The sequence below is a fragment of the Schistocerca americana genome, chromosome 3, assembly GCF_021461395.2.
Source record: "Schistocerca americana isolate TAMUIC-IGC-003095 chromosome 3, iqSchAmer2.1, whole genome shotgun sequence".
Taxonomy (NCBI): Eukaryota; Metazoa; Arthropoda; class Insecta; order Orthoptera; family Acrididae; genus Schistocerca; species Schistocerca americana.
This window is the reverse complement of record NC_060121.1, coordinates 509,972,005-509,994,499: the sequence shown is the minus strand read 5'-3', so window position 1 is coordinate 509,994,499 and position 22,495 is coordinate 509,972,005. Positions and strand designations below refer to the sequence as shown.

The following is a 22,495-nucleotide window of genomic DNA, read 5'->3' as shown; positions in this document are numbered from 1 at the left end:
GATCAGTGGCATAGAGTCTGTCTGACCAGTACTTCCGATCATATGGACAAGTACAACATGGAATCGATTCATGGATCCCCACAAAAGACGCCCAGTTCTTCCGCCAGGGGATTTGTATACTATCCGAAAGATGGGAGAATGTAGTGGCCAGCGATGGGCAATCCTATGAATCATAATTTTTTTGTAAGTTTTTCACAATAAAGCCCCGAACTTCGAGAAAAAACGGCGGAAGCAATGTTGTAGACCTAGTAAAAGGAAATAATTTTTAACGGACAACACATCATGCTGTTTTAAATTAACCCTGTGTCTTTTGAAGGAATTAATTTGAGGTACATGTGCTACCCAAATAAAAGACATCGATTCATTTTGAAACGCGAATCGGCCGCCTAGTAACTGTTAATGAGCGTCTTTGACGGCAATCACTAAACAACACGGCTAGCCGAGAATAATAATTTGAATCTAAACATATTAACGTAAGGGTCTGTTTCAAATTAGTGCAAAGAGCGGACGTAATCAGCAAATACTGACTGCAGTAACAGATGGTGTTGTGTCGCCTCGCTTTCACTATCTCGACAAGTTGAAGAATATGTCTGCACATAGAAAAAGGACGTTATACTTTTGGTGATCATGGAAGTGCCAGTAAGTAGCAATAGGAGTCGTCACAGTTGGTACTTCATCTAAGCCTACTGACTTTCTATTTCTTTATAGTTTTCTACAGTTTTACTTATTTCATATTCTGTTGTTTATTGTAACATCATTGCACTTAGTAGATAGGTGTTCGTCGTGTATTCGGAACTTTTGTTTTAGTTTCCGTGCAGAACTTGAAATATGCTCATTCACATAGTTTGCTAGGTAGTGTAGATCATCTATTATTTCATCTCCTCCCTTCCCTTAACAGCATGTTATTATGCCTTTGTTTGCCTCTCTCTGTTGACGTTTTAATGACTTCCCACACTGCTTGACTTCTATTCTCTGCATTCTACAATGTTTTGTCATCAGATAACTTTTTTGAAGCAGTCATAACTTTCCTATAAATATTTTCGTACCTGTTGATCATGGGAACCACCGAAGAAGAAGAGACACATGATGGGAAGCACGTCCAATCCAACATTGAGGCAGTTGGGCATTGATATAATCACGAACGTGTCAAAGAAAGTGTGTTGGATCACCATCCAGCTGCAAAATGAAGTCTCTGCTGTCTTGCTGCAAAAGCGGTATAAGCCTATTCTGTGGCATGGTCAGGTACACGAAAACAGTCACAGTTTTCTCAACAAACAAAAATGACAATAAAGTTCTGCAAAAACTTGCCACAAAAGACGTTAACTTTAGGCGAATTACAACTGCATACCAGGCTCTAGTGAGCGTGTTTGTGTCCCAGACACGGACGTTATGGAGGTTCACCTTTCCAGAAATATGAAACGTGTCTTCGTCTCTGAAAACCAGTTTCTGTAAGCTTCATCTTAATCGAATAGCCGCTGCAAGTCATTTCAAAAGTTAGGGCGAAGCCAATTGGCTCGAGTAGTAAGTACATCAAAGAACTGCAGTTTGCATAGAATTCATTAGACGGTTGACGTGTCTGCAGTTCTCTATTCGTATCGTCGATTTCTTCGGGTCCCTGACGATTGTTTCCCCTGTGCATTGCATCTTCTCCGCAGACGGTCTTGGCTAAAATGGTTCCTTCGCACCATGTAAGCAGCTAGTCTAACAGAACGTGTTGAACCATACATGAATTGCCTTCTCTGTTGGAGGTTTACCGGATGATTGGTACAAAATAGTCGCTGAACCGCCATAACTGACTCATAGTTAGAGAATTTAGGGACACAAAACACATGCAACGCTCCATTATACACCGTGTTCTAATATTCCTGGACCCGAGTGGTATGCTCTAACAGTAGATCACGGAGAGTAATAGGAATGTAAAGTTGAGAAATGTTCTGCCAGCTGATAATGTCTTTTTTCTGTATATCTTTGTAGTTTTCGAGCAGTCAACTACTGAAATTCGGGTATACTATAAAGAAACTTGTATTATCACGTAACACTTCGTGATAGAAGTATTCACATCATCTAGAAAGAAAAATACATTATGTGTTATCACACCGTCAGGCTAGTGTTAGGCTCTGATGCAGCCGCCAGTGGCATGGTGGCAGTCAACATGTTAATACTGTGGTTCTTGCCATTAATTTTAACATAAGTGATAAACCTGACGACACGAAGGCGTGCATTACGTCTTACCCAAGCGGAAACGAGCTACAGCGTCTGTTTTCTGCGCACTCTAAACAATGTACACTCCAAGACAAAAATAAAAAACGACGCACCACGAAAGGATTACCGGAATGGGATAGAAAACTGTAGACGTGATGTAGACAAACAAATGGTTATAGTTTCACAAAAATGGATGATGCATTCAAGAGAAAGATCTTCAAAAATTGACGAAGTTGGTCCACCTCTGACTCTTACGCAAGCAGTGCGCCTTCAAATCCAGTATCTGATTTTGGAATCTCTGTCGGACCATCATTTAATCTAACTGAAATCTTCCCGTATCACCTGGCCTTTTCCAAGTATATCTCCTGCTCTTGTGGTTCTTGAACAGAGTATTCGCTATTACTAGCTGAAATTTATTACAGAACTCAGTTAGTCATCCTGCTCTCTAATTCCTTGTCCCAAGCCCATATTCTCCTGTAACCTTTTCTTCTACTCCTTACCCTACAACTGCATTCCAGCCCGCCATAACTATTAGATTTTCATCTTCTTTTATATACTGTATTACCTTTTCAATATTCTCATATACTTTCTCTGTCTCTTCATCTGCAGCTTGCGGCGTCGGTATGTATACCTGAACTATCGTTGTTGGTGTTGGTTCACTGACGATTCTGGTGAGAACAACCTTATCACTGAACTGTTCACAGGAACACACTCTCTGCCCTACCTTCCAATTCATATCGAATTCTACTGCCGTTATACCATTTTCTACTGGTGTTGGTGTTACCCTATAACCATCTGTCCAGAAATCCTTGTCTTCTTCCCATTTCACTCCACTGACCCCTACTATATCTAGATCGAGCCTCTGCATTTCCTTTTTCAGATTTTCTAGCTTTCCTATCTTGTTCAAGCTTCTGACATTCCACACCCCGACTCATGGAACGTTGTCCTTTTGTTGGATATTCAGTATTTTTCTCATGGTCAGCTCTTCCTTGACAGTTCCCTCGTGGAGGTCCGAATGGGGACTATATCGGAATCTTTTGTCAGTGGGGAGATCATCATGACACTTTTTCAATTACAGGCCACTTGTCCTGTGGTATATGTCATGTCTCTAATGCAATAATTTCCATTGCCTTCTGTATCCTCATGCTATTGATCAAAGCTGGTTTTTCCGGCTGTAGGGGTTTCCTACCCCAAGGACAAGAGAGTGCCCTGAACCTCTGTCCACTCCTCGGCCCTCTTTGACAAGGCCACTTGGAGAAACAGGGTGACTACTTATGCCGAAAGTCTTCGACCGCCAGTGCTGATTATTAATCAAATTTTAAGCGGTTGTGGGTTTCAAACATGGTGCCGAGAAAGCTTTTTGATTACTACTCAAAGACGGTACACCTAGACCACGGGTATCTCTAAAATATAAGCAGAAAATCGTATTCTCTAGTTCACTGAAATTACTTATATATGAAACACATACCCACACGTACACACACACACACACACACACACACACACACACACACGCACACACACACAAGACAGAATCATGGCTCTCAGGCTCGACACATACCCCTACGCCTCCTCTCTCCTCCTTAGAAACGCCTGAAGATGACGTAACGTAACGTCGAAACTGGTTGCCTAGAAATAAACCTATATGACGGCGATTGGTATTGTTTTTGTTGGACATAGCAATTCTGGACAATGAGGATTCATGGTTGTCGTGTAAATAGAGAAATGAGCATAATTTATTTCTAATTTCTTATTTTTATCATTGTTTTACAATAACAGATCAATAAATCCTAACAAAAAACATTGTTTTTTTTTTCGATTTTACAGTCGTATTTTGATATACCTTTCAATAATACAGAAATCTTTGCTCATAAGGCATTTTTATGTTGTAACTACACATTTTATTTCAGTATAACCAAGCTAAGAATTGGAAAATTCCTTGGTCCAGTGTTGCGACGGGTACAGTGCAGTCTTATCAGATATGTAGTCTTAACAGATATATGAAACAGGCATTTAAGTTCAGGAGATAAATCCAGCAACTGGTCATTACTAAGGTTAATTTATTGCAGAACCATTATCTGTTTTGAGAGATTGTTAGTGCAACATAATCCTATCTTCAAACGACATTTAAGTTTTGAAAATTGTTTACATATAATTAATAGCATGCTTCATTTTAAAAACATATTATCATTTGCAGATTTCAAACTATAAATTTGATAGTGTCATAAAAATCCACGAATGGAAAAGAATCGCATGTTAGGCTCAGTGCATGTTGTTTCCTACACTTTATGTGAATGGCCAAGATGAAAAATGAAGAAAAATAAAAGGCGATTGTGGTTTCGCGTCACGCAAACGACTCAGTCATCGGAGACGTAGCACAGGATCACATTAGAGAACGATAAGAAAAGAAATCGCCCACAATCTGTCAAAGGATCCGCCCTGGCATTTACCTTAAGGGATTTAGGACATCCATCGAAAACCTACATCTGGATGGCAGAACAGGGATATGAATGTCCATTATTCAAACTATAAGTCTAGTGTCTTCATCACTGCACTATCAAATTCGGTTTTGTAAAACGAGAAATTATAATTCTTAATTACCGCTTTGTTTCGTTCCTACAAAAGATGTTCCATGCGTAAGCTGTGAAAATATTATATCGAGTTAACGAACTATCTTTAGTTCTTTACGTTAGACGCACATGAATACTCCTAACGCCACAGATACTGTTTTTTTCTTTTAGTAGTTCTGAGTCAGGGAATATCTTCCATCCCAAAGTATCGTAGATAGATTTAGAGGCTCATTAGAACAAAAATACACACATTTATAAAAATCATTGCATGTATATACGATTCACATCTCCTTCTAAAGCACTAGCCTGATTTCAACCAAACTTGGTTCATCGCAGTTTGGAAAGAAGCGTTATGGGGGTAAGAGCCACCTACATCCCGCAGGCGTGTGAGTGAACAGGTGGGGGGGGGGCTGACGATTAACCATAATTCAGGAACGTCTGAAACAATTTCGACGAAATTTTATTTGTAAATGTCTCTTTACTTGTATAAAACTACTGGAGTAGTGGGGTAATATACCAAAGCACCCCTGGCGCTGGAGGCGACAAGCCATGGCACATAAAAAGATTCCATAACAACTGATGTTATTATCGATTTCTTAGTTTTCAGGGATACAAAGCTCATTGATGACAGTCTTGATCAATTTTCACCTATAGGGGTGGGGCTCGGAGTGCAAACACAGCGATATATATTTTAAGCAATTTCTTCAAATCTTGACATATGTATCACTTAGTATCTGGAAGAAATTACTGTGACTGTAAGACAACCCTAGCACCCCTATGGGTGATGATGGGGGTGAAAAGGTGTCACATTAAAGTACAACACAAGAACGCCTGGAGTAATTTCAACTAAATTTGGTATATACAAATATGGCCCATTCTATGTACAAAAGTACTGTGTCAGTAAGACATCCATACTGTCCCTAGGGATGGGGGCGGGTACGAGAATGAGTGACATGCAAAGATGTTGGAAACGAACTGTTGGTGCTTCTTTTCTGTATTTACTAGACTTGGAACACTTTAGAGGGATGAAACGCACTCTGTCTCTTATTTTTGTTGTTCAATGCGTGAAGCAGTTCGTGAGAACGGACACTGCAGCGGTCCAGTAATTTTGGCAGCGCGTTTCAGCGCTGAAGGTAATGTCACACTGCTAAATATAACGTCCTCTATGGTGTTAAACATAGAGGCACTTGTGAAATATGTGTGACATATGCCTAGGCTGCCGAAGTTGCTGTCAGAAAGCTAGAACGTAAATATAAAATCACCAATATAATAAACTATTATGATGTGATCGCTTTGAGGAAAAGACATTTTATTCTCTACTGATATTGCTGTTCAATAAAAATTTGTTGTCACTGTTTTCATTACTAAATAAAATAAGACCAGGAGAACAATAATGGTTAGTTCATAGGTTTTGACGAATTTTCACAAGAACCATAACCTTTTTTGGGCGAAACGCGTTGAAATAGTAGCTGGATGCCCGATACGTGAGGAAATTCCTCTTAGGAATGCCGGAAATAGTCACTAGCGCATCTTGTGTTTGAAATCTTATGGGACTTAACTGCTAAGGTCATCAGTCTCTAAGTTTACACACTACTTAACCTAAATTATCCTAAGGACAAACACACACACCTATGTCCGAGGGAGGACTTGAACCTCCGCCGGGACCAGCCGCACAGTCCATGACTGCAGCGCATAAGATCGCTCGGCTAATCCCGCGCGGCTAAGGACTGTGCAGTGGCGCGTTCCACGCCAAATATGTCGTGTAGATTGTGCTTGTAGCGCTGGTAATGGCCGAGATGTAGAGCAAATATTCCTAGTGATTTGTGTCATTAAAAATTAACAAATTCCAGTTACTGTAAAAAACAGATTTTCGTAAAGCTGGTTTCGGGGTATATCTTTACCCCAGATTCTGCCGAAATGTCAGTGAGGCTACGTATTTGAAGAGTACAAGGTGTAACCAGAGGAATTCATAAATTCATACGCAAAGAACTGTTTCGGTTTCATTGTAATATACTAAATAGAGTTAAATCTACGATTATTTAGATCAGCAGCTGCAATACCACAGCACTTACGATTAGTTGCCTCGAACAACAAAGAGCAAATAAAACACTAGTCTATACATTTAAAATGTTACAAGCTCGGAAAGGTGCATCATTATTCGTCACTGCATGACCAGATTTACTAGGTTCAGCTCACAATATTTCCTTGGTAATGTTTTCGAGCCATTTTAGCCTCCTCTTCTTCCTTTTCCTTTTTTCCGGAGAGACATCAGTCTGAACGCGCAAGAAAATGAGACGAAGAGTCAACAAGTAGACCAGTTCCACGGCGCTAAGTAAACTGCAACCCAGGAACAAGGCTGTTGTACCACCTAAAGACACTGTGGACAAAAGACGAAGTCTCTTAAGTGATTCAGTGATACCGAAAGCAAGTTAAATATGTACAAATGTGTGACATGTTACAAAAACGGATTATGGTCATAATACACTAGCAAATATTAATAAAAAATAAATTGTGTGAAGAACTGATCGCATATAAATCAAGTGATATACACGTGTTACACAGGTTGTACGCTTTAAGAACAGCGGTGATCAGCCCGAAGGTTGATTTGAAAGTGGTATATCTTCGCTATAAGGGTCTCTACAATTTAGTGTCAACTTCGAACTATCGCGCAATGCGGCATTTTTCAAATTCTCATATCATTGCCAGAGGGGATAAAAGTGATATGTGACAAGAAAAATCCCAGAACCTACAAGGACTTGAACCCCACACCTCTGGATTTGTAGTCCAGATACGATCATGATCTACGATTCTACGACTGTGAACAATTGGACGCTTGGGTAAAAACGTGAGCCTTGTCCACTTTCTGGCTTTCGAATAAAATATACGTATATATTTTCCTTGTTTATTCTAAGTAATCCAAATAGCATACACGAAAGCCTGGTTTTTTACGTTTGTTAGAATATCGTAAATAACCTAAACATCGCGATCAAGCCAAGAGGGTCGGGTAATCCCGGCTGCCGCTGTGTCACCCTCTACGTACCTTATGGCGACATCGGATACAGTATGGAGGGGAGAGGAATGAGTTCAGCACTCCGATCTCGCGGTCGTTGTCGGCTTTCCAGGCCTTGGAATCGGCTCCTTACCATTCAAGTAGCTCCTCAATCGACATCATGAGGCTCAGTACACCTCGTTCCAGTCTTACTGACCAGGAAATATCGCTGGCAGTACCAGAGACTGAACCAAGGTTCTCAGCATTGTAGACAGACCCACTGACCACTCAGCTAAAATGGTTCAAATGGCTCTGAGCACTATGGGACTCAACTGCTGAGGTCATTAGTCCCCTAGAACTTAGAACTAGTTAAACCTAACTAACCTAAGGACATCACAAACATCCATGCCCGAGGCAGGATTCGAACCTGCGACCGTAGCGGTCTTGCGGTTCCAGACTGCAGCGCCTTTAACCGTACGGCCACTTCGGCCGGCCCACTCAGCTACAGAATATCAAAACATTAAAAAATTGTAGTTACTATGAAACATTCAGTGATCGCCATGCAAGAAAAAAATTCAAACTGTTACCGTGGGGCAAATGAATTTTCTGGAAAACTGAACAATGTCCACGTTATTTCCACTCTAAGAACTTTTGAACAGAGTAGGGGAGACTGGGACGCATTTTCGCATATTTCTTTTCGGAATTTTTTAAATCTTTTGGTTAGATTTTTATCGTGATTAAAATTGTTTAGTCTTATAACATGGTTATTAAAGTATAAATTGTTATATATACTTCTGACTGAACATTACCTTTAAGAGGGCAAAAGAGATTTATATAGCCTCACGTCGAGAGCGTAAATGTGCCTCTGGTATGGGGCAGTTTACGCACCTATATGGGCACTTTTACGCATATCATAGAGCTCAAAAATGAGTAAACAAAAAACATTATTAAACTTTTCAAAAAATGTTATTATAGTAGTAAACAAAATTACAGATTTCGTTATACCAAGTAACATGCTAAACACAACAATTTCACTGGCAGTAACAAAATTTTGTGGTGAACTTCCACCTGTTAGCATAATACGGCCTGCAGAGAAGTTTGAATGTTAATCAAAGGCCTATTCATCACTGTCAGAGTTGCAATTTGTGCACATACAAAACAAGATTTTCCTGTGGTACAAATTTCTTGAGTCCATCTTTGCATCTAAGGGACTGGACCCACTCTTGTTTCTTTCGGTTGGTTAAATCGTCGTTCCACGTAGTAAATCTAACGTGGTTTCCACCCTCTTCATTAGGCTACTACATGGTATAAGAGAAAGGAAGGAGAACTGGGTAGGACATTCGTTGATCGGGACTACTGGCTAACAGACGCTTTAAAACGAATGGTTTGTGAGAGGAGAGTGAGAGGAAAAAGGACATGACAGGAAAGAGGAGATACACGATGACAGACGACATACGGGAAAACGGGAATTACGCGGATCTGAACAGAATGGCAGAAGAAAGAAGAGCATGGAAAGTTACCATGTGGAAACCTGCCTTTGGGCGGAACACTAATTATGACATCACAAGCAGGCCTATCGACATTTTTCCTTGTTCTTGCTTTTAGCAATTTCTTGCCTTTATCAGACCATGATCTCATAGAATTAATTCTTTCTGCTTTTTTTTTAGCAATTTCTACTTTTAATTCTCCCGTGTCTTCAGTTTTTTTAGATTGGGTTTCCAACTACTGTTGTCTTATAGTTACCTTGACTGAGCTATTAGTTAGGATGTGAATGCAGAATATCCCGTAAACGTGCTCTAACAAAAGTACGTAAACTTGCCCCAAGAGAACTGCGTAAACGTGACCCATTGCATTTTTGCGTAAAAACTCAAATATTATGCTCTGTGATCTAAGTCGTCCACTCAGTTATAGTGCCTGAAGTTTGTGAGAACTCCCAGTAGACGGCAGTATTAATCTTCCATTATCGGTAGCGCTCTAGCAAGAATGGTTCCCGAGAAAAGTGCTCTGCGAAAACGTGCCCTAGGCGTAAACGTGCCCCGGTTTCCTGTCGAGCACTGCAGTCTGATGTTAGTTCCGCCACAGTTTGCTGACTGTTCTGTTGTACCTGTGTGGCCCGCCTACAATGTCCGGCATCTGTCCCAACCCCACAATGTCTGGACAAAGTCACATATTGGTTTCATCACGTGTCGAAGTAACTCAACACAGCACTCTTTGGACAGCCCACAAGTCGTGCAGTTTCCAAAATGCTCATGCTGAGCCTTCAGCCAACACAATGTACCCTTGGTCAAACTCAGATAGCCATGTGCCTTCCCCACTCTACACATGGACAGCATGCCCACTGGCATTACATGCGCCAGGCGTGTGTCTGACTGTCAGTCGTCTCTCGCCAGGTGACGCTGCCAACGCCTGGACAGGTTTATATCGATAGAAGGTCGGTGTTGACAATGTTTTGGCTGATCAGCGTAAATATTAAAGTCAACTATGTACATTCCAAACTACTTTCCATGTTGTGGATGATGTGCTGACAGATGTTCTGTTCTCTCCCTTCGCAATTTCTATGCTGTAGTCTCAATGGGAACGACATTTGCTAGATATGGCACTGCTAAGACTGTTCACATATTTTCATTTAGATATATAGATTGGAATAAATAAACGCTTCACATTTCATGCATAGACAGAGAGGAGGGAAGGAAAGGTGCACAGAGATATGGGATGGGAGGAAAAGTGTGCAACATATGTGTCGAACGTGGGGAAGCCGCAAGGGAAAGGTTATTATCTTATCTATACCACTATATAAAGTTAAGATGTTGTTTAACGTTTTTTTACAATGATTTCGAAAAGTTGTTGTCCGATTTACTTCATGTTTTTACATAATACTGTTATAAATGTTTGACAATATATGTCAAGTATCCTATGTCCTTCCAAACATTTATAACAATATTATGTAAAAATATGAATTTTATATATATACACTGACAGTCAATTTATATATATATATATATATATATATATATATATATATATATATATATATCACTGATTTATTTTTAATATCTACACTATGCCCTAACAAAGGTTCGAATGGACCCAAGCTATTTGTTTTTTAAATATAAATGGTATATAAATATATCTGCAATATATCAAGGGGAAATGTTGTTAGCAAGAATCTCGATAAGTTCTTGACCAATTTACTCTGATATTTAAACAATGCTCTATTAAACGTTAGGTCAGACACAAGATAAATATTTTTAAATACATATGGTATATAAATAATTATATATGATATATCTGGTTGTAACGCCGGAAATGCGTATCCTCCTATTTCCATCTATTGTACTATTATTTTTTTTCCTTGTTTTGTTACCTCAAGATATGAGATTTCTGTCTCTTTATATATTGTAATTGTTTTACTGTTTGTATATATATATATTTATGCACTTATGTCGATGTATAATTGGTTCGTTTCGTAAATATTATTTGTATTTTACGCTGGGTCTTGCCTAGGGAAAACTGCTATCGAACGATTACATTGATGGGTCGTGTGAAGAATCAAAGTGTGTAGGATCTTTGGTAGTGTTAACTCTGCCACGTGGAGCGCGGGCAGAGGGAGAGTCTGGCTGTAGTAGTGCAGTGGAGCAGGTGTGTTGTGTGAAGCTCCCGCGAGTTGCCGCGCTTTCGGGGTTTGGCAGCATGTAATTGCGCTCGACTTGCGATGATAGTTTCTGACATGGTGTCGCGGACGGGAAGCATTAGCTGGCGCACATCAAGAGCCCGTTTCGTCTGGTGACCGTGTCGAGAAGAAGGCGCGCCAACATCCAGCTTCTGCAACAGCGACGGCCGACAATGAGTGACTGTCGCCACCTCCTCGATCGACGACTTCAAACCTTCAATCAACCAACAAGGAAGACTAAAAGCACGTAAAGTTTCAGAACTGTATGGCAGACCTCAGCTTTTCAAACTGTTCCATTTGCCTCGCAAAATTACAGCAACTTAGCATGAACTTTTGTTGCTCATTGTCCCAATTGCATTACCAAGCAGGGTCCCTTTCTTTTCCGGAATGAACCCGAGTGTCGTTGAAATTCAAACGCCAGCATCATTCAATTTCACGGCTTTAATTTCAAAGTTCACTTTAAGTATTCATAGCTGGCTACAATATTTAGATTACACAAGCACAAATTAAGAATGCGAGTTTTGTTACCGTATTTTAGCTTACCTGTGACTGCAGCTCAGCTTGGTACATACTAAATTTTACCATTGTTAATTGTTCAGAATCATTTAATTCAAGTTCAAAGTAAAATCTATTATTTCTAAATTGCGTAGATTCAAGTTGCTTTTGAAATGATTGTTGAGGTAGTCCAAGACTAACCGTATTTTACTGGATTTCGATGTGCTTAAGAAAGAAAGCTTCTTATTAATTTCAGTCACTAAATTGACTTTCAGTTTTCTGGTTTTATTAATTCTTCTGCTAAATTAAGTTAGAGTGTAGCGAAATTTATTACTTCTGACAAACTTTCAGTTTTCACACTACACGTGTCAACCTTCAGTTGCCACGCTTCTAGTGCTAATTATATGTGTAATATCCTTTCTTTTTCAGTTACTATAGTAATTGTCCTTAGGACTGGCGACCGTGATTTCCCCCAAATCTCAAATATCTAATTACCGCTAGTTAATTGTTAACATAACTGCTGCACATTTACTTTCTTTATTAACTTTACCCCTTTTCAAAATTAATTTCCACCAGTTTCATTTGCATTTTTCCTTTCATTTAGATGTAACCCTTTCCTCCCTCTTTACCGACAGATTAACTTCGGTGACGATTGCTTTTCCCAAATTTCCATTAGGTACACGCGGTTTAATTTTTCACTGTCATTAAGGTCGATAAGTGAGGGGGAGGTTACACGTGGCGACCTGGTGACAGGACAATCTTCAAATTTGTGGTTGTTCTGGACACGAATTTTGCATTGTGCAAATCTCGTAACAAAGTACTGGTTACGAAATGGTCGATACTCAGCGAGAATATTAGTGTGAGGAATCCTAATTAGAGTTGAGATTTTGCATTTATATTGAAAATTATTAAAATGAGTGAAGGCAACAATTGCCAAAATTTGGTAGACTTGGATACGGAACAATCGGTCGAACAGTGGGAAACGCGCACCGCGATACCCATTGTTCAGGGGCAGGCGGCTAGCATGAAAGACGCGACCGCCGAAACGCAACAAAGAGCAGAAATGGAATTCCAAACTTTAGAAATTGTTTCGGAATCGGAAGTGAAAATCAAATCTGAATCCCTTGATGACGAATACGGGGGGACAATTAAAGAGGAAGCCGCTGCGGGAGTAAAACCGGTAGTTTCCGGGAATTTAACTGATTTATTGAATGTTTTGATTAACGAAATCAGGAGTCAATCGGCAGAAATTAAAGCTCTGTCTGATAAGCCAGATGATCAGGCTGCCAAGCAAGAAGCTCAGGCTGCCAAGCAAGAAGCTCAGGCTGCCAAGCAAGAAGCTCAGGCTGCCAAGCAAGTAGCTCAGTCTGAAAAAATTGAACGAATGCTAGACAATCAGAACAAAGCTATTAATGTTGTTAACAACAATGTTGAAGTTGTTAACACAAAAGTTGATAAAATCAAAGACGATATTGTCGTGATTAATACCGAAATCGGTAATCTTAAACAGGAAATGATAGGCGTTAAGGCGGAAATTGCGAGCATAAATACTCGTTTTGATTCCGAAATTAGCAGAATCGAGAAAAGTGTAGGAGACGCAGTTGCTCCGATCATCGAGAATAAGGTGACGGAACAAATTCAATTAGTGAGAAAAGAGGATCAGCAGAAGGTGGAAACTTTAAAGGATTTAGTATCCGAAGTAGATACCAAAGTGACGAAGCAGGCTAATACCTGCGAAGAGAAAAAGAGGGAAGTGTAAACGCTTTCGACAACCACTTGCCAAGTGATTACGAGGGTGTCGGAATTAGAAAGGAAACTTGACGAAAAACAGAGCTATGTGCCAATCTGTGCACATAGTTTGGAGTTGTTGACGAAAGAGGAGCGGTTCGACCCCTTGAAAAAAGGCGGTATACACCCGACGGATTTCATTAAAAATTGTGAAAGAGTTTTACCCAGATCATGGACTAATGAGAGAAAAAGTAATGCGGTTATTGATGTGTTGGCTGGTGATGCCAAGCGTTGGGGCTTAAACCTCAACATTACGAACCTGACTTTTGACGAGTTTAGAAATTTGTTTCTGGCTGAATACTGGTCAGAGCAGAAACAGCAAGGTGTCTGGCGCGAATTTGTCGTATCGAGGCCTTTCGATGCGAATTCGCGCGTTTCGATGAAGGAGTTTTGTGAGGGCTGGATCCGCAAGTTGGAATATTTGCGTGATCGCCGCACGGAATCCGAAATAGTCTGGGAACTGTACAAGAGGCTTCCAGATGATACAAAACGCTACATAGGAAGCAGTTACAAGACAATCAATGATTTCCTGGAAAGAGTTGAGGACGAGGACAATTGGCGCAATAATCGCGACAGTGGTAGAGGCCGTGGTAACAACAACGGGTACCACAGCAACCACAACAACGACAACTATGGGAATAATGCATACCGCAATCTTGGCAGCAATAACAATAGTGGTTCGGGCCGTAATGACAATCGATACAGTGCAAATAATAACCGGAATGACGGAAACCAGTATCATACCAGCGTGATACGGGCTGCGCAGAATGGTAATAACGCCAGAGGGTGTGACCAGCCGCCTCAGCAGTATCCGGGGAGCGTATCTGCTGGGACGAGACAGGGAAACCATTAGCCGCGCCGGTGAGGGGCCGACCGGGCGTGGAGAAATTTTGGCGGCCCAATAACAGGAGAAAACCTAGGTGTCGTCGTTATGAAAATTCCGTATGGAATAATCAACGGCGGGAGAGTGTGCCAGTGTTAGGAGAAGGGAGTGCGCCCACAAGTAGTAGATCAGCTGTAGACACGGCAGTAGAAAATACATTCACTGTCAGTGAGAACAATTTAAGTAGTGTTCCGGAAATCGATTATAAAGTGGCAGCTGTAATACCCACAGCGGAACTGGAGATTGAGTTTAAGAATGATTCGCAAGTGTTGAAAGAAGATCAGATGTCGGATAAAACGTCCGTCATCGAGCGAGGGGATGCAGAGAGGGATGAGGTCTGGTTAAGGCAGTTCGGTCGCTTATACGACGAACTAAGAGATTATAGGGGCCTGTACGGGAGAAGTGTTTATGGGGAGCGCGGGCAGGATTTGCCGCGTCTCGTCCCGCAGGAAGATAGTGATTGTGAAGTGATAGAAAGTTCTGGCCCTAACCGGCACACTTTACTAGAAATAGTTGATGTTAAGGGGGAGCATGAGCAAGATGCGTCGTGTTTCGTCCCGCAGGAGTTGAATGTTGAAGTAGTAACGGAAAGTTCTGGCCCTAACCGGCAGACTTTACCGAAAGTTGTAGTGGTAGAAGTAGCCGACCCATCCGACGCGAACATCCAGTTGAAACATTGCGAGAGTATTAAGGAGAAAGATTACGAAAATTTTAGTGATAGCCGGAAACGATTGGTAGAAAAGCACGTAGATTACAGCGTGTATGAGGTTAGAGCTGACGTTATACGGTCAGACGGTAGCAGTGTGGGTTGCGCAGATCCAGAGGAAGTAATTTCAGATGCTACTGGGCACATTCTTCCAGGTAGATTGGCAGATGAGATCAATCTGACCAAAGTGGAAGCAACGAAGGTGACAATTAGTGAATTGATAGCAAAGCAACACTCACTAGTTGACGAGTTACAGGAAAAGGTTTCGGTATTGGAGGCGAAGCTACAGACTAAGCCTCAGGACAAACGTGTTGAAATTAAAACTGTATGTGAACAGAGGCTGAAAAAGCCGCCAGATAAGCCGAATTTAGGATCAAAGTCGGATGGTTGTTTCTGGAATGATATGGATATAGACGAGGATTTATTATGGGAAAATAAAGAAACAGTCGAGGACAAGTGTAGACAGATAGTAGTGTCTGTTAATATGCACGAACTACAACTAAACGTGTTGATTGACACCGGTGCAGAATTGAGTGCTGTATCTGGGAAAATATTTGAGTTACTGAAAGACAGACCTGGCATCGTAGTTATGCCAGTAACAGGAGTGAAAATTATCGGTGCTACTGGGAAGGCCAGTAAACCGGTCACAAAACAGATTTTTGTCAACTTCGAGATATGTGGGGCGCGATTTGAGCAAGAGTTTGTCGTCGTGCCAGACTTAACTACGGAAGTAATTATCGGGTTAGATTGGCTATTAAAGTACCGTGCAGTGATTAATTGCGAAAGCAAAACTTTGACATGTACGTCCCAAGATAAAACAATAGTAGTTAGTTTTGACGAGGCAGGAGACAGTGTGCATAGGCAATACCAGCCTAAACACATTGTTAACTGGCCGAATGGTATTGACGTAGGTATGAATTTGAACTACTGTAATGTGAGGAATCTCAGCATTGACAATAGAGTAGAAAGTGAATTGGAAAGTATTGTAGACGGTGTGTCAAACGTAACACACGAACAAAGACGAGGCCTGTATGAAGTAATAATGAGGAATAAGAGTGTGTTTTCAGACAAACCGGGACTAGTGGAAGAGATAATCAAATTCCCTCCACGGATTGACATTAGTATTGGTGTGAAAAAGAATCGTTTGCGAGAAGTAATGAAGCTAAAAGCCGATGCTCGCAAACGTCGTCATGACGCTAAAGCGCGTTTTGATAAGTTTGCAATCGGAGACTTAGTACTTGCAAAAGCTCATGAGAAATCAAGGGAGATAGACAATGAAATCACTAAATTTAAGTTTGTTTATAATGGACCATATAAAGTCATTGGTATACCTCACACAAATGCTTATTGCTTAGAGTATCCAAGCTCTGGAAAACTATTAGGTATACGGAACATTGTAGACTTGAAATTGTACCAACCTAGGATTGATTAATACCTCGGAAGGGCAATTTGTACAGTATGTAAATATAGAGTGTAAGATTTAAGGTTTGCTAGATTGCCATGCTTTTTCCTGACCAAGAGGACATTAAAGAAGTTGTAATTAATAAGTAATTAATTTTACTAAATGATTAAAGAGAGAGTGATTATTTGTCAGTTGAAAAATCCAACCTGCTAGTTTGAGTTTTCAGCTGAGTCACAGTAGATTAAGGAATGTAAATATGATTTTGTAACTAGCTGTAAGATTTCATGAATATGTGTTTTACTAGTCACTGCCGATGTACTTAGACGCTGTTTTAAGTTTCAGGCTAGTACATGCGTGTGATGATGGACAGTGTTGAGTTATCCACTGTGATAGTGTTAATGGACTCCTTGAGATTACTCGGGAGGGAGTTTTTCCGAAAGAATTCAGTGAAACGGACGTTCTGGAAACGCCGTCACAAGGGCGAGTGAGATCAAGCGTGCCGCACAGGCGGGCGCAACAATACTTGCGAGGCGAAGCCGCTGTCGGCTCTTGTGCCGCTGTCGGCTCTTGTGCCGCTGTCGGCATTCTTTGTACTTGCGGGTACGGAAGGCGGAATTGGTTTTCTTCCTGGACAGCTGAAAGAATTCTGCTGTTAATATTTGTTTTTGTCGATCTGCTGTACATTATTTTCTTGTTTAGCGTTAAATAGATTCTCGTGACGAGAATATTAATTATGAAAAGGTTATATAAAATGTGTAGTCTATTTAATTATTTATTTGCGTATTTTGATCTACCTGTTTTTATGACCATGCACTCTAATTAATTTTGCAAATAGTATTCCATTTCTCATAGTGTTACGAATTTTAATGATTTTGGAATAGCTAAACCATTTTCTATATTTTCTATGAATTTTAATATGTTGTCAACCTGTTTTATTTTGTGCAAGATGACAGAGTGGAATAAGATTAGGAGTGTCTCCACTCAATTATTATGGTCTAAAAATTGATTTATGGTTAATTAGACGAATGCTAAATTTTGTTGATGTTTTGAGCATATGCATTTCCGCTGTTTCTCTTTTGGGACATTTTCTGAGTCTGTTTACGTTACACGAACATCCTCAGACAATGTGGGGCACGTGTAACGCCGGAAATGCATATCCTCCTATTTCCATCTATTGTACTATTATTTTCTTTCCTTGTTTTGTTACCTCAAGATATGACATTTCTGTCTCTTTATATATTGTAATTGTTTTACTGTTTGTATATATATATATTTATGCACTTATGTCGATGTATAATTGGTTCGTTTCGTAAATATTATTTGTATTTTACGCTGAGTCTTGCCTAGGGAAAACTGCTATCGAACGATTACATCGATGGGTCGTGTGAAGAATCAAAGTGTGTAGGATCTTTGGTAGTGTTAACTCTGCCGCGTGGAGCGCGGGCAGAGGGAGAGTCTGGCTGTAGTAGTGCAGTGGAGCAGGTGTGTTGTGTGAAGCTCCCGCGAGTTGCCGCGCTTTCGGGGTTTGGCAGCATGTAATTGCGCTCGACTTGCGATGATAGTTTCTGACATGGTGTCGCGGACGGGAAGCATTAGCTGGCGCACATCAAGAGCCCGTTTCGTCTGGTGACCGTGTCGAGAAGAAGGCGCGCCAACATCCAGCTTCTGCAACAGCGACGGCCGACAATGAGTGACTGTCGCCACCTCCTCGATCGACGACTTCAAACCTTCAATCAACCAACAAGGAAGACTAAAAGCACGTAAAGTTTCAGAACTGTATGGCAGACCTCAGCTTTTCAAACTGTTCCATTTGCCTCGCAAAATTACAGCAACTTAGCATGAACTTTTGTTGCTCATTGTCCCAATTGCATTACCAAGCAGGGTCCCTTCCTTTTCCGGAATGAACCCGAGTGTCGTTGAAATTCAAACGCCAGCATCATTCAATTTCACGGCTTTAATTTCAAAGTTCACTTTAAGTATTCATAGCTGGCTACAATATTTAGATTACACAAGCACAAATTAAGAATGCGAGTTTTGTTACCGTATTTTAGCTTACCTGTGACTGCAGCTCAGCTTGGTACATACTAAATTTTACCATTGTTAATTGTTCAGAATCATTTAATTCAAGTTCAAAGTAAAATCTATTATTTCTAAATTGCGTAGATTCAAGTTGCTTTTGAAATGATTGTTGAGGTAGTCCAAGACTAACCGTATTTTACTGGATTTCGATGTGCTTAAGAAAGAAAGCTTCTTATTAATTTCAGTCACTAAATTGACTTTCAGTTTTCTGGTTTTATTAATTCTTCTGCTAAATTAAGTTAGAGTGTAGCGAAATTTATTACTTCTGACAAACTTTCAGTTTTCACACTACACGTGTCAACCTTCAGTTGCCACGCTTCTAGTGCTAATTATATGTGTAATATCCTTTCTTTTTCAGTTACTATAGTAATTGTCCTTAGGACTGGCGACCGTGATTTCCCCCAAATCTCAAATATCTAATTACCGCTAGTTAATTGTTAACATAACTGCTGCACATTTACTTTCTTTATTAACTTTACCCCTTTTCAAAATTAATTTCCACCAGTTTCATTTGCATTTTTCCTTTCATTTAGATGTAACCCTTTCCTCCCTCTTTACCGACAGATTAACTTCGGTGACGATTGCTTTTCCCAAATTTCCATTAGGTACACGCGGTTTAATTTTTCACTGTCATTAAGGTCGATAAGTGAGGGGGAGGTTACATGGTAAACATTAACAAAAACCTTGAAAAGCTCTTGACTGATCTGCAGCAAATGTTTACACAGTACTCTAATAAATATTCATCTGGACCTAGGCTACATATTTCTTTAACACATCAATGTACAGGCTGTCTGTTACAACTAACTGTGAGAAAGATAATGCTGTCAATGCTCTACTGTGCTGTGGAAATGTTCATTTTTGTTTCCTTGCTCGCAATCAGTTCGAATTACAATAGCAGGGCATTTAAACCACTAGAAAAATTATTTCTCCCATTTATACTCTTTCCTGTTATACACAACTGTATGTTGTTTTGTTTTCTTCCTCACAGTCAGTTTAAACAGAAAGCAGGAAAGCTATATTTGTGGTTATTGGCTGATGATTAGAATACTGTTATGGAATCTTATCCATCTGAAACTTTCTAATCTTACCCATCTGCAGCTGAAAACAAATTGAAATACTGTTACTGAAGTTTCTATCACAACAGTACCAGAAACACTAGAAGTCTCTCACGCCCCATATACCAATGATCCCAACCGACATACTCTTTGATTTTAAGGGACATCGGTTCTCTATCAAAGTTTCGTTGACAATAACTAGAAACAAGAGTCGAGGGCAGAGAGGATGGAGAAGGATGGTAGGTAATTGACATAGAGAGGGGAAAGGAGGAGATAGGAAGAGAGATGGGGGAGGAGGAGGTGGAGAGAGACAGTAGGACAAGGATATGGACAGAGAGAGAGGGGAGGATGTGGTTATGTATAGCCAATTGATATGCATTTTAGCAATTGCAAAGCATTGCCGGGTTCTCTAATGTACTATAAAAGCAGATGTATGAGTGTATATGTATATACCATATTTCCTCCTAAGCCCTTGGATAGCATTCAACCAATAACACTAACTGTCTGGAAAGAAGCACTTTGTGGGGGGGGGGGGGGGGGTTAGAACCATCTAGCTTCATTGGGTGAGGGTGGTCCAAAAAGGTTTGGTAATGCCTGACATTTCGGCTGCCCTGTGCCACTTGTGTGTTGCAACTGTAGTGTAGAAATGTGTTACACATGGTTTACATGGAGATGGGTATGTGTGAGTGGAGAGAGAGGGAGGAGAAGATGGATAGTGAGATGGGGAGTAGGAGACAGATTGAGAGATGAGGTAGGATAGTCAAATGGGGAGTTGGAGAAAGATAGATGAGGCAGGAGATGGACAGCTAGAGATGGGAGATTGTGAGGGTCAGACTGAGGGGTTAGGAGGAGACAGACACAGAGAAAGTGGGAGGACGAGATCGATAGATGGACAGGGGAGAAGATGGCCAGACAGATGGAGAAGGAGGAAATGAAATGAGAGAAGGGAGAGGAAGGGGAGGTGCAGAAGGTAGGTGGAAGATGATGATGTCAGTGGGCAAGTGGAAAAGCAAGTTGTTGTGAGGAGGCAGATGGAAGTACTGTTACCAGGGATGCAGATACGAAGGAGAAGGTGATATGTAAAATACATTTCGGAATCTCATTCCTGTATTTAATTGTACTGGAATACTTTAAAAATATGAAGTATTATTTATTTATTATTTCTGTTCCTCACTGTGTCAACCAGTTCCCGATAGTGATCTAATACTTTTATCGTTGTGTTTAGGGCCAAATATCATGCCAGATGGCTGAATTATCACACATAAACTTAACATCCTCTCTGAGGTCGCATGGCGTAAAATAACAGAGAATCAGACATGTAAGTGTGAAGTATACGTGATTTATGCATACATGCATGTAGCCTCAAGTGAAAGGTCAGTCCATAATACTGGATCTCCCATGAGAAATTATCAATATTCAGGGATACAATAGAAACGATCATTCGAAGCGAAAAAGCCTAGTAAACAACAGCTTTAACGTGTGTACCTAAAGAGCTTCAGCAAGGTCCGAGCAGGCACACGGAGGGAGGGGTTTGTTAGTGATTTGGAGCTCTAACGTTAGGTGGGTAATGGAGCCTCTTAGGGAAATAGCAGAAAGCTCGGGGAAGAAGGCCAGTGTTCACTCTGTCTGCTTGCCGGGGGGTCTCATCCGAGATGTGGAGGAGGCCCTTCGACGGCGATAGAGAGCACTGGGTGCACCCGACTGCAAATTGTTGCTCATGTCGGCACCAGTGACTCCTGCCGTCTGGGTTCAGAGGTCATCCTCAATTCATACAGCCGGTTGGCGGAGTTGGTGAAGGCGGAAAGCCTCGCTCGCGGGGTGGAATCTGAGCTAACTATTTGTAGTATCGTTCCCAGAACCGATCGCGGTCCTCTGGTTTGGAGCCGAGTGGAAGGCTTAAACCAGAGGCTCAGACGATTCTGCGGAGATCTGGGGTGCAAATTTCTCGACCTCCGCTATCGGGTGGAGAAATGTAGGGTCCCCCTGAATAGGTCAGGCGTGCACTACACGCAGGAAGCGGCTACAAGGGTAGCGGAGTACGTGTGGAGTGCACATGTGGGTTTTTTAGGTTAGAGAATTCCATCCCTAGGCCCGACAAGACGCCTCCTGAGATGCGGCAAGGTAGTAGTAGGCAAAACGCAACAGGGAATAACAATATTAATGTGGTAATAGTAAATTGCAGGAGTGTCTATAGAAAGGTCCTAGAACTGCTCTCATTAATAAACGGTCAAAATGCCCACATAGTACTAGGGACAGAAAGTTGGCTGAAATCAGATGGAAACAGTAATGAAATTCTAAACTCAGATTGGAATCTATACCGCAGAGACAGGCTGGACAGTGAAGGGGGAGGCGTGTTTATAGCGCTAAGAAGTGCAATAGTATCGAAGGAAATTGACGGAGATCCGAAATGTGAAATAATTTGGGTGAAGGTCACGGTAAAGCAGGCTCAGACGTGGTAATTGAATGTCTCTATAGGCCCCCTGGCTTAGCAGCTGTTGTGGCTGAGCACGTGAAGGATAATTTGAAAAATATTTCGAGTAGATTTCCCCACCATGTTATAGTTCTGGGTGGAGATTTTAATTTGCCGGATATAGACTGAGAGACTCAAACGTTCACAACGGGTGGCAGGGACAAAGAATCCAGTGAAATTTTTTTA

At 40.9% G+C, this 22,495-nt stretch overlaps 1 protein-coding gene across 1 annotated transcript in view; it reads right to left on the bottom strand.

Annotated features, from left to right (window-relative positions):
* Positions 1–6,955: 6,955 nt before the first annotated feature.
* The window catches only part of LOC124606170 (sodium channel protein Nach-like), a 105,699-nt gene continuing 90,159 nt past the window's right edge, over positions 6,956–22,495 (bottom strand). Inside the window, exon 9 of the mRNA XM_047138137.1 lies at positions 6,956–7,149. Within this exon, the coding sequence (XP_046994093.1) occupies positions 6,965–7,149 (185 nt within the window). The 3' untranslated portion in view covers positions 6,956–6,964. The remainder of the gene's footprint in view (positions 7,150–22,495) is intronic.